Raw genomic sequence first — 12,149 nt, forward strand, 5'->3', positions numbered from 1 at the left:
TTTCCCCTATCAGACATCTTCAACTTAGCATCTTTTGCCGTCTGAAGCTTTTGACTAATTTCTGTGAACATTAAGCGATATCAGAACATTATCAAATAAAATATATATGTGGGTATCGACCGGACAATAAAGCAGTTAGTGAAGTAAAATGAAATGTGTTACTAATGTGGGTAGAATCTTGTATCAAAACTGATAAATATCGATTTAATTAACAACTGTGATCTACAGCAATTCTTGTGATTATAAGATATTGCCCATACGTTTTTATCAAAGGTTACCTTGTTTACAAAGCACAGCTGAATGTAATGTGTTATTTGGTCACATTGTGCAGTAAGTATCAAAGCCTCTTAAGATGGTTATAGCTGAGTTAAATGGACTTCTTTATAGCGTCTTGGAAAAATAAATGACATAATTACGAATTACGTCCCTAAGCACACGTGTAAACAAGAGTGGAAACAACATTATGCTTATGTGGAATACACAGGAAAGTATAATCGATAAAGCTACATTTCAGAGTTGTTACAAACATGTCTAAAAACACAGAAATCTAACAGAATTTAATCTCTGACATCAATGCTTATTTCAACAAACAAGTATAGCATGCTAACAATAATTCACAAGCCTGTCGTTTACAGATTAAATTGCCATGAAAAAGTACAATGAAGACTGTATTGGTAATTTAATTAGGGCTCTTACAGCTTAAAAATGCCAACTTAATGACGTTTGCTTTCATCAATCAACCATAGGACATTATGGACATTGGTCTTGTTATGCGGACTGGGACTGGTATCATTTCAGATCTTGGACAGAATATCTTATTTTTCTGGCTTCCCTGTAAATGTCAATGTAAGAATGAAATACGTCGACGAGCTGACATTTCCTGCCGTAGCCATTTGTAACTTCAACTTGCATAGGTATGTGTCTCTCAAAACATAACTTTAAGGAAAGCATTTGGAAGAAAGGCATCGTATAATCTACAAAGAATGAAACTTTATATTTGTTTCTTTTTTACGCAACACTTTTGTAAATTGTTTTGTACGCTACAAATTTGTCGATTGCATCTTTTTTATCTGGTGATTTCAGGTGAATTTTCACGTGTCACTGTCTTGAAACGTTTTGCGAGATTTAGAACCACAGGCGGCGCCTTGAAACTCTAACACTTTGAAGGTTAACAATAAAGGAAATCATGTGTTCAAAAAGTAATTCAGAAATTGAAAAGTCATATGTTAAATAACATTGTATCCATTAGGCGTTCGGCCATCGCAAAAGCCAATCTAACAGGTCTTTTAGACAGTATGTATACATCGGACAATCCGGATTTCACAGAGTACGATATCTCAGCAACAGCCGCAGAACAGTTCTATAGAGAGTCTGCGCATCATAGGTACACAATGTTCCATGAGTAAGTACTGGTAACTTGTAAAGTAAACTTGTCCCTAAAGCTTGCAGTCTAGTTCTATCGTAGGCAGAGTGCAATTGCTTAAGTATAGGTTCGAATAATTTTCCAACAACCGATAGCCGAATGATGAATCGATGACCCCCCCTTTTGTATTATTTGGGGTGTCCAATTGGCGTTCATGGGGTTTACGCTTTGAAAAGGTCAGTTGGCGTCTCCCGTTTGATAACAATTATGAATGGTCAGATACTAATATTACTATAAAGTTAGTAATTGTCTATAAACTCTCACTGTAAAAATATTCATATATCGGTTAGTAATAACACGTTTATACAAACCAGAATACCTTTTTATACAGTTGGGTTGTACCAGTAAATCGTAATACCAACCAGTGTTCAGATGATTATGATGGGGAGACGAAATCCAAATAATATTGCAATAAACGTCATCCGAATTTCTGTGCAACAATCGACCCTATTATACTCGTTTGTTTTCCTCGGGATGAAGTAAGGCATGCGTGGTTCAGGCTACATGCTACTGTCACGGTGAAGAGATTAAACCAGCAAATTTCTAACAATCGTACATATATGTTTAATTCTAAGACTCCAATTTGTTATTTGATTGACGTCTTTGTCTAATTTTGTTCAATAAGACCGAAGTGGCAAAGGTCACTCGTCAATCTGGACGTTTTCAAACCGATTCTGACAGATTTCGGTGTTTGCTACGCCTTCAATTCTGGCGAAGACGGTGACGAGATACGTTCTGTCAAAGACACAGGTAACATGCTCATTCAAATTAATTTTTTCTCAGTTCATTCAAATTATTTTTTATTCTAAATTTATTTGGTTTCTTGCATGCCTAGGCAAATATATTGTATACGTCGGCCGAGATACCGAGCTCAGTATGATTTAATGAGACACTATGATATAGTTAATTGATAAACGCATCGCCAACAAAACAACAACTACCATCATTTAACATATTATGAATAACCTAACAACGCAAGGTTTACCATATGCACAGTGTTAAATGAGCTTCAAGACTTGATGTTTCCAGAAAACATTTTCTTTCCCTGGAATCTCGCTTTAGACACACAATAACCGGTCCATGTGTCACCAATTATCCTGGGCGTATTCTGTGCTCTGTGTTTATTCAGTGTCCACAGACGTTTTTTCTCCAATACTAAGTCAATGCATGCTCGCTTATTAAGTGTCATGTAAGTTTCGTTAAAAGGCAAATCTGTTTTTATTTTATAAATAGGAAAATCATTTGGCTTTAGTGTTATCTTAGATGCACTTCAAGAGGAGTACAATATTGGCCCAGAGTTATCAGTTGGTTTCCAGGTTATGTTGTATCCCCAGGGGGAAGTTCCGTTGGTTGGTGACTTGGGCTTTGCCGTATCAGTCGGTCAAGAAGTGCGTATCGGTATCGATGTGACCAATGTAAGTATATTTTGATTGCATGTAAATACTGAATTTGAAGAGTTATGGTGCAATATAGCATATTACTACACGGATTTTACACGAGTGTATATGACAGGTTTGCATGTGCAGTGAGAATGCATATGACACCATTTTTACGTAATCATTCTTCATGACTCATGATTAACTTGTTTCTGCCCTTTTAAACGTTGCATAGTGTTTTGGTTCTCAAAGATATTCATGGATGGTTATCATATACAAAAATATGGCCGATTTACATCAAAAGATTCTGTAAGAAATGTAACCTTTAACTTCAACAGGCTTATACATTATACTTTTGGAATATGCGAGTCGCGACGTGAACATAGACCGATTTGTCGTGATCGATGCCGTGCTCTCATGACACTTTTTCAAAAAAGGTGACCCGATAAATCCACACATGGAAACACAGAAGGTATGTCCAGCGAAATTTCGAGTCGCCAAAACTATAGCTGTTCCCGAGAATCAAATGGGGATACCGCCGATCCAGTCGAGTCGCCTGGTAAGGCTCAATGAGTCAATGTGGACGTCGTACCTGGCGATCCCGGTTTGCGATAAACCTGAAATCTTCACCTCAACGGAAGTTCAACTGAATAAATGAGTACAGTATTATCTTCGCAAAAGCGACAAACAGACACAAGCATAAAGTCATTCGACTAACAACGATAAATTTCCTTAATCATACAAAAAATTACGTAAATTCTTGCTCGGAATCAAACCTGTAGCGCGGCGGAAGGCTGTCTTCGCTACATAGCTAAGACATCAACTATTGAGCTGTATATGCATTGCAGCGCTTTGGAATCCGATGTACTTCGAAAGTTGACTCAGAAAACACTCAAAACAGAGATTCCGTCAAGTAAAATAAGGATGTATCTACGGGTGAGATATATGTCACTGCAAACGTCAAAGTCCTTTAGACGAAAACATTGACGACCGAGATCGGGATTAACGAGTTGACACCGGCATTGCACAGACCGGTGACGGCAGCGTTGTGGGCGTAAACATGCAATGAGGTGCACTCTGTGTGTCATTGAACGGAATATTTCTCGCTCGCCACGGTCGTAAACTTGTGTGATATTTTGAAAAGCCACGGAATCTCTGAGAATGAGAATTACTGATTCGATCGTGTCGTTGCATTTCTTCATAAATCTATTTGTAAATAGTCTGAATAACTCTGAATACTATGGCTATCCGTCGCTAGCACGATGAAAGTTACGTCAACCGTACCGATGGCTGACTTGCCTTGGCATCGGTACAGCGCGAGACAATGATTGACAGGTTCACGTGACCAAATCCGTACATCTGGTTGGTGGACATACCATTTGATGTAGCAAATTTCAGCTTGATGGGATTTATGAATGAAAGTATCTCCTGGGTGACGGGCCGCTTTACTCTTTAAATGAAAGTAATCCGCGTAAGTAGAACACAAATCGCGACAAAATTCATGCAGTTTGTTTCGATAATTTTGATCCATTCACGTCAAAAGAAAAATAAGAAGACTGTTCATGTGATAAATATATAATCCCATGATATTTTTCTCTGTTTGACGTCATCGTACACTCGTGTTTTTCGCGGAGCCGCACAACTTCTCGCCTTCGGCTCGAAGTTGTACGGCTCAGCGAAAAACACTCTTATACGATGACGTCAAACAGAGAAAAATACCATGGGATTATATATATATATATATATATATATATATATATATATATATATATATATATATAATATATATATATATATATATATATATATATATATATATATATATATATATATATGCGAACAATAAAGTAAATCGATAAGGGACCGTCTCGGATTGTCGCAGAAGTTCAAGAAACGAAATTTCTTCGTTTAGATCAAAAACCCCTCCCCCTCCCCCTAAACGAAACTTCAAAAGTGCGAAATGTTCATGTCTGCCTGAGAGTACAATGTTGCATTTTGCTATAGCTACTAAAGACGTATTCCCCTTGCCACATTACAATTAGAGTAACCGATCAGATTTGAGTACGTATAGGGCGTTTTACCGCATAAAAGTTTCACTTTATTTTACTTTCCCCTTTTGAATCTCTTGTGCTGTTCTTTGTCTTTGTGAACACGCAATTTGTACTTGGTAGGGGCGGTAAATAAGCGAGAAACTTTGACAAGGGGCCCAGTCATGTTCAATCATATTAAAACGACTATGATCAGGTGCATTACAAGTGAGAATAAAGACATCTTATGGTTAGAGCAGACGCTTATAAATAGCACATTTAAAAAAATGATACTTTTGTCTTTGTATATTTTGATGAATGAAAGGTTTAGGATATAATGTAACTATAGGTAAATTGTGTTTGTGGCACAAACGAAATGGAAACAGTTACAAAATTTGTTGGCACGAGTATGCAGTGTTTCTGTAATTAAAAATAAACACACGAAAACTTGTGATCACAAAATAAAAGTGCGAAAGTGAAGTTCACTAATTGAATGAAGGTCAAACCCCCTCCCCCCCGAAACGAATGAATTTCGCTTTTTGAACTTCTGCGACAATCTGAGACGGTCCCTAAATCGAGATATGTTCATTTGTTATACATATTCGATATATGTGTATTCATTCCGGAAATAGAATTAAGGGCGGTCACAAAACGTATATCATTGATGTAGCCTTTAAAAATATATATCGATGTAAAAGGGTCAAGTTTTAACATCAGCCCTCGACTATTGTTTAATTTAACCTTTTATTTTGCAGATAACGAATCTCACGCCCCCACATGGTAGTTGTGGAAAGAGGGCTCTGAAATATTACGACAAATACTCAAGAAATTCTTGCCGAATGGAGTGCGTAACTGATTTTATGGTGGAAAGCTGTGGATGCAAAATGTTTTACATGCCAGGTACTGTATTGATAATATTTCTTCCATTGATGGTAAAGGTCACTTAAACATTCAAAACAATATCCTCACTTATAGGACCAAACATTGATATCTTTCGCATTGATTGGCTGGTTTAAGAAAGGAAAATCGAAAACTGTCACTTAAAATAAGTTTTTATATATATATAAACAGGAAATGTAACGATATGTGACATCGAAACGGCTTATTACTGTGGCCGAGCAGCGTTAGGTGAGTGGCTTATTGTCATCATATATCTGTGTAGTTCGACTAATGATGCATCTTCTCACCTTCTGGTTTTATTGATCAAAAATGGTGAAATAATTAGGGTGCTTTGTAGACAGTCAGTCATACTTATGAAAAGATACGGAGCATATTAATGAATATCTGTATACCTCGTGCAGTTCGTAAAGTTAATGCAAATATATAAATGTAATTGAAGTATCTATTTTCTATTTCTAGTGTTTTTTTTAAATTTCAAATTGCTTTTTTATTGGTAAACAACACCAAATAGCATCGTCTTTTATAGAAAATGAAGCTGACTTCTGGTTTTAATTGGTTATGCTATGAGTGCAATTTGTAGAATGAAATATAAATCTAGGCAAATAGCGGATAAATCTTTAATTGATTTTACACTGCAAAGTGTCATCTCATTTCTATGTACTTGTCTAAGTTGAAAAACAATTTCTTTCCAGCTATGGTAACAAACATTAGCGATACTTGTGAGTGCCCAGTTCCTTGCTCCCAGCTGATCTACAAACCAATTCTGTCAAATGCAAAGTTTACGTCTGATATTTATGGCATCTATCTAGAAGATATATATAAGTTACCCAGAGTATACTGTGAGTAAGTAGCCTTGATTTTTGCTCGCTTTTTGCGTAAATCACTTTATTTTCGGCAACAGTAGTGAATATCCCATAAGTTTATTTCCGAAAGACGGCCATATTATATCTGGGCAAGAAAAGGAAATTTATTTTATAACTATCAAAGGATGATTGGGCAAAAATAATGTAAATTCAACATGACATAAATAAAGGTGAATAACAAAGCAAATATTCTGATCACTCTATATTCTACAAGTTTCAAAACATGTGCTGTTTAGTTTCTGTCACCTTTTCGAGCTTCAAAATTTTAAGCCTTTTGTCAGTAGCTACCATCTCAATAGTCGTGTTCTTGTGTGACAAAATGGGTCATTTATCTTCCGGCAACAATTGTGGGATTTGAAGCGGCCTGCTTTTATTTCAGAGTTTGCAATCGTCTCGATAATTAATAAAGCCATTAATCTCATAGTACAGTGCTGTTAGACATAAAAATTGATAAAAAGGTAATTTACAAAAATAGTTCAAACAGTACGCCCTACCTTGAAGATATTAAGGAACAACATAAATAGAGAATCCTTTTTTTATTTTCTTGATTTCTGAAAAGCATATTTAATGGATTAGAGAGAGAGAGAGAGAGAGAGAGAGAGAGAGAGAGAGAGAGAGAGAGAGAGACTAATGCCCTGCTTTTAGTATCGAGCACTGTAATTTTCCATGAGGGCATCTATATCCCTTGTAATATATATATATATATATATATATATATATATATATATATATATATATATATATATATATATATATATATATATATATATATATTTATCACATGCAAAAGCCAAGTTTGTCGTCTCCGAACATACGGGATTTATTCTCTGGTTGTTCTACGTCACGACAACCCGCGTCTATGTCATCAACTTTGGTGCGTCGGACCTTTTTTTGTCGATCTTCGGTGTGCTCGTAAATATGTAAACAAACTACATGGCGGCCAATGTTTCTCGCACGATCAAAAGTCAGGTAATGAAATCGATATTTTCACAGACTACGACATTAATAATCCGAACAATGTAAACACAAGAGTGTACCGCCTGTATATTCCAAAGGAATTACGTGAATAATTTGCGGAAACAACGAACTCGAAGCTGGTCGCGTATACCGTGAGTTCCGTACGCATTGCAAACAGGGTCGGGCGCGACGTTTAGAGTGTTCGCGCCGTGGAGATTCAGTCGATATTTGTTCCCGAAAAATAGCGTATCTTCGTCTGTGATAAATTTCTAGGACTATGCTATCTTTAAATTAGAGTATAACTTTGCGGAAGGTAGCCTACGAGTATACCGAGAGCTGTCATTTGCTCCACACACGAACGAACGTGAGCATTAACGCACACGACGGACGACTAGAGATGATTCACAACTTGTGCACCGCGTACTGATATTATTCCTAAAGTAGTTCAAAAGTTTAAACGCGGAATCGTCATGGAAAACTAATTTTATTTTGCAAAAAAATAACGAATTCTTGGCTTGTGCATGTGATAAGTATAATATTCCCAAACATTTTTCTTCGTTCAGCTCGGAAAATACTCGTGACGTAATGACCGTGTCACCACTCGTCTTCGACTCGTGGTGACACGGTCATTATGTCACTCGTATTTTCCTTCGCTGAACGAAGAAAAATATTAGGGAATAATATCTAATATATATATATATATATATATATATATATATATATATATATATATATATATATATATATATATATATATATATATATATATATATATATATATATGGTCATTTGATGTTCATTGGATTCTCAATATTTATAAGAATTCTAAATTCGTCATTACAGACCAAACGATCTTAACAAAAATTAATATTTTTGGTAAAAAATAAAAAAACATAATGACGTACTGTATAATGACGTACTGTATACTGTATATATATATATATATATATATATATATATATATATATATATCACCGCCTCTTCTTTCGCTCGGAAGAAAATCTAAGAAAGATTTTTGTATTGCTTTAACTATAAAAATTGTCGTATTTCTTATGTTTTTGTTTTGTAAATATTACGTTAGCAAAAATATTGCGAAGCTCGATATATTCTTTCAAGAATTGGCTCTACACGAAGTTCAAGAAGAAAAGGCCTACGGTATACTTGGGCTTTTATGTAAGTGATATTTTACTCAGAATTAAACGTCAACTTGGCGACATTTGCAATTTCCTTTTGGCATTTTCAATTTCGGATTTCAATATCGGAATGATATACTGGCTACCATATCATGCTTCTTTGAAAATATTACATATTTATAGAGTAGTTCCGCGCCTCTTCGTCCTTTTCGTTCTCTTCCTTTCTGAAATGTTGTTGCTTCGGGGCAAGTTCGCCAGAATTACGTCAGAGATAATAATTCCTTAGGAATACAAAACAGAGAGTATAACATGGATTAATTTTACGAATATTAATATACCAAAGACATGATAAACGCCACTATATACTTCCCTTCATGACATAATCAAACTCAGCAGAGCGAATCAAAGGAAACGACACTCCTGAAATGTGCCTGCACGACAGTTTTCTAAATGTCATTTGATGCTCATTGGATTCTCAATATTTATAAGAATTCTAAATTCGTCATTACAGACCGAACGATCTTAACAAAAATTAATATTTTTCGTAGGCCTACATGTGATCTTTAATTTATCGTTAACACCTTAAAATATGTAAAGTTTGAAATGTTTATCTTTTTAATATCAAAAACCGGAATACATTGATGTCTTCATTTATTTTGTTAATGCTGTACGCTTACATAGACTTTGTGCGATACAAACATATCACCACTCCACATAGTTTTTCCAGTCACGTTATTATATCATCGTTGCTTTAGGGGCCGTGGATAATTAAAACATACCCACGGTAAACGAAACTAAGTGCGTTTGTCCTCTACCCCTCCCCCTCCCTAAAACGAAAGTTTGGAAGTGAGAAAATCCAACCAAGCCTCATTCTGTATCTGCACTCAACAATCGGTGATTACGTTGCCATGAAATAACGCACACGCTACCGATACCGACCGACCCCCTCCCACATACCCTCTCTAAAATCAATCTCTGTTTAGCGCCAACTCAACAATGACGTAACAAATAGAATGATTGTTACGTTATTTTACTCGCGTGCACTGATTCACATGTATGTCAGGTGAATGCTGGTGTAGCGCCGGTGCCGTACTGGCCTAGTACACGCCAAATCAACGTAGCGCAATATTTTGCGATACAGAAAAACATGTAGCGAGATATTGCTGCGATAGGAAAACTTCTTGTGCAATTTTTGCGCACTGTAATTGGAATACAGCCTAACCCCGCTCCCCCTAAACACAGAAGTTCCGTTGACCGTGCGCGCATCAACGGTCCCTCAGTACTAACAAAGGTTTGAAACACTTTTTAAGATTGATTTTAGATAATGTATCGCAGAGTAATGACCGTTGATGGCGTAAGCAGGGATAACCTAGCTCTACATATATGCGTTCGTTGTGTATTTTTCCATGTTGCAAACAAGTAGATCAAAGTTGGTTTAAAAACTACTTGTCCTACAATTGTAAAAAGCTACAATGTTATCAGCACTCTGTGATCAAACAGACATTTTATAAATTCAAATATATTCTCTTATCCAGGTGACTTAGGTGGCTCCCTTGGCTTGTGGCTTGGTGGAAGTATACTGACTGTGATAGAAATCCTTGATATCTGCTTCAAAGGATGTTGCGGTTCTGCATGGCGCTAGCGATTTCATCATCGTCAATATGTAGCATTAGCACTGTCACAGACCTACTGGTATTAACACCAATTTTGGCGATCTAAGACGACAACATACCCCTGTGTGAGAAAGATGCTGGAAGACTTTGTAGTAGCATTTGCTGCTAAATAACCGTGTCATTGCCACCAGGACTTCATAATTGACGCAGCACCGCTACTTTCACTTTGACACCGCCACACCATTACACCCGTTTATAGCACTCTTTTTAATCTTATGGATACTTAATTGATATTAAAAGTATTATAAAGTGACACATTATTTTTGAAGATGTACCACTACAGTTTCCAATGATTAGTAATGTTGGCATTATTTAAACCATTTACATCAATATTTCTCGACTTTTTGAATTATAACTTTCGTGTTCTAGATGGTAGTTGCGTTTGACGTCTGACAAAATCATAGCTGAACGACGTTTGCCTTTCGCTCACAATGCATAGATAAATTGTTTTTCTGTAAACATGAGATAACTGTTCACATCGACCTTACTTGTTTGAGATTTACACATTCTAAATATAAGGTCGAAAGCGTTGTAATATTTATGATGATAGTAATCTGTTATTACCATGTAATTGGTATTATTATTGTTATTGTTATTATTGTTTTATATATTTATAACCCGGCCACTAGGACTTACAATAAAATGATTCACTCGAGGACGATGTGTTGAACACTTTTATCATACACGTAAAGGAGTGGGATGTCAAAGACACAGGTAAGCTTGCCAAGAGAGTCCTCCTCCCTCGGATGCTGCACCACTAGGAGATTGATTTATTCTTATTGAAACATGGTTGTGCATGGTTACAATACATTTGTTTTTAGCAGTGCATTCGCAGTTACCCGAATGACACTCAACCCGGCACCTTCTGTTATACATAAATATGCCCCATAGAAAGAGCGAAGAAAGAAAACAATACTTCAAAGATCTCAAGTTGTATACACACTTACATAATGGATACTAATTAGGTTGTGTATCTTCAAGGAAAGAGTATGTAGCCACAATTTATTCGGTCAAGCCTACCAGTAGTATCAACAGGGCATGTCGTGGATGGGGTTCTTCTACGGCATGACCACCACATAGAAATAACGCGAGTAATACCTGAAAATCGACATTCATCCTTTCCACACAGATAAATAAAGATGTGTACCAGCATTTTCTCTTGTTAATGGTTTATGTGTAGGCCGCTAGGTCAAATTGTGTTTCAACTTTGTAATTCATGTATACTCTGTGTTTCGGTACGCTGTCAGTTGCGTCCATGAGGCAGCCCTTGTGCATCGGTTGGTCAAATATCTGCTTTTACAACAAGATCAATAACCGAGAATACGTATACGAGAAAGTGATGCTATGTACCTGAGATTCAAGTGTGGCAATATACCAGTGAATGGTCTTCCAAAACGAGAGTAAGGTCATAAAAAAAACGTCACCTTTGCCAAAATACGGTCCCTTTGAACAGCGTTAGAAAGTGTCCACACACGGTCCCTCTATCACGGACAGCGGTCTAAAGTTTCTCATCGAACGGCTCTGCTTGATTTTCGAATTTTGGTCCTTAAAAGCCTCCCAAATTAATTTACTCCTGGCCAATTGACATATTCCATAAAAACGTATTTGTAATACGTCCCTTTAGAATTGTGAATTTATTTTTCAATGTACGTTACTGACTTTATTACGGCGACGTTCTGCTTTTGTGACGATGTCACAATCACGTGATGATCACAGAAATATACTGAAACCTGTCGAATTTATGAAGCTGGTTTCAGGCGACGCACACCAGTAGTGTGCACAGCTGGCTTTGAACCA

The 12,149-nt window shown here is 36.5% G+C and overlaps 1 protein-coding gene across 1 annotated transcript; it reads left to right on the top strand.

The window, feature by feature from the left end:
• The first annotated feature begins 1,962 nt into the window (after positions 1-1,962).
• Positions 1,963-10,875, top strand: LOC139136109 (acid-sensing ion channel 2-like). The gene is made up of 7 exons (XM_070703885.1): positions 1,963-2,173; positions 2,657-2,838; positions 5,582-5,726; positions 5,898-5,954; positions 6,419-6,569; positions 8,628-8,719; positions 10,215-10,875. Exons 2-7 carry the CDS (start codon positions 2,743-2,745, stop codon positions 10,319-10,321), a joined length of 648 nt encoding a protein of 215 aa, XP_070559986.1. The 5' UTR covers positions 1,963-2,173; positions 2,657-2,742; the 3' UTR covers positions 10,322-10,875.
• The last annotated feature ends 1,274 nt before the right edge of the window (positions 10,876-12,149 follow it).

This window comes from Ptychodera flava, chromosome 7, assembly GCF_041260155.1.
Source record: "Ptychodera flava strain L36383 chromosome 7, AS_Pfla_20210202, whole genome shotgun sequence".
Classification (NCBI taxonomy): Eukaryota; Metazoa; Hemichordata; class Enteropneusta; family Ptychoderidae; genus Ptychodera; species Ptychodera flava.

Bases quoted from the DNA above. Each gene is read 5' to 3' on its own strand.
- LOC139136109 (XM_070703885.1), top strand. From the start codon at position 2,743: ATGTTGTATCCCCAGGGGGAAGTTCCGTTGGTTGGTGACTTGGGCTTT. The intron at 2,839-5,581 runs GTAAGTATATTT...TTTATTTTGCAG, and splicing joins TCGGTATCGATGTGACCAAT to ATAACGAATCTCACGCCCCC. The intron at 6,570-8,627 runs GTAAGTAGCCTT...ATATTACGTTAG, and splicing joins TTACCCAGAGTATACTGTGA to CAAAAATATTGCGAAGCTCG.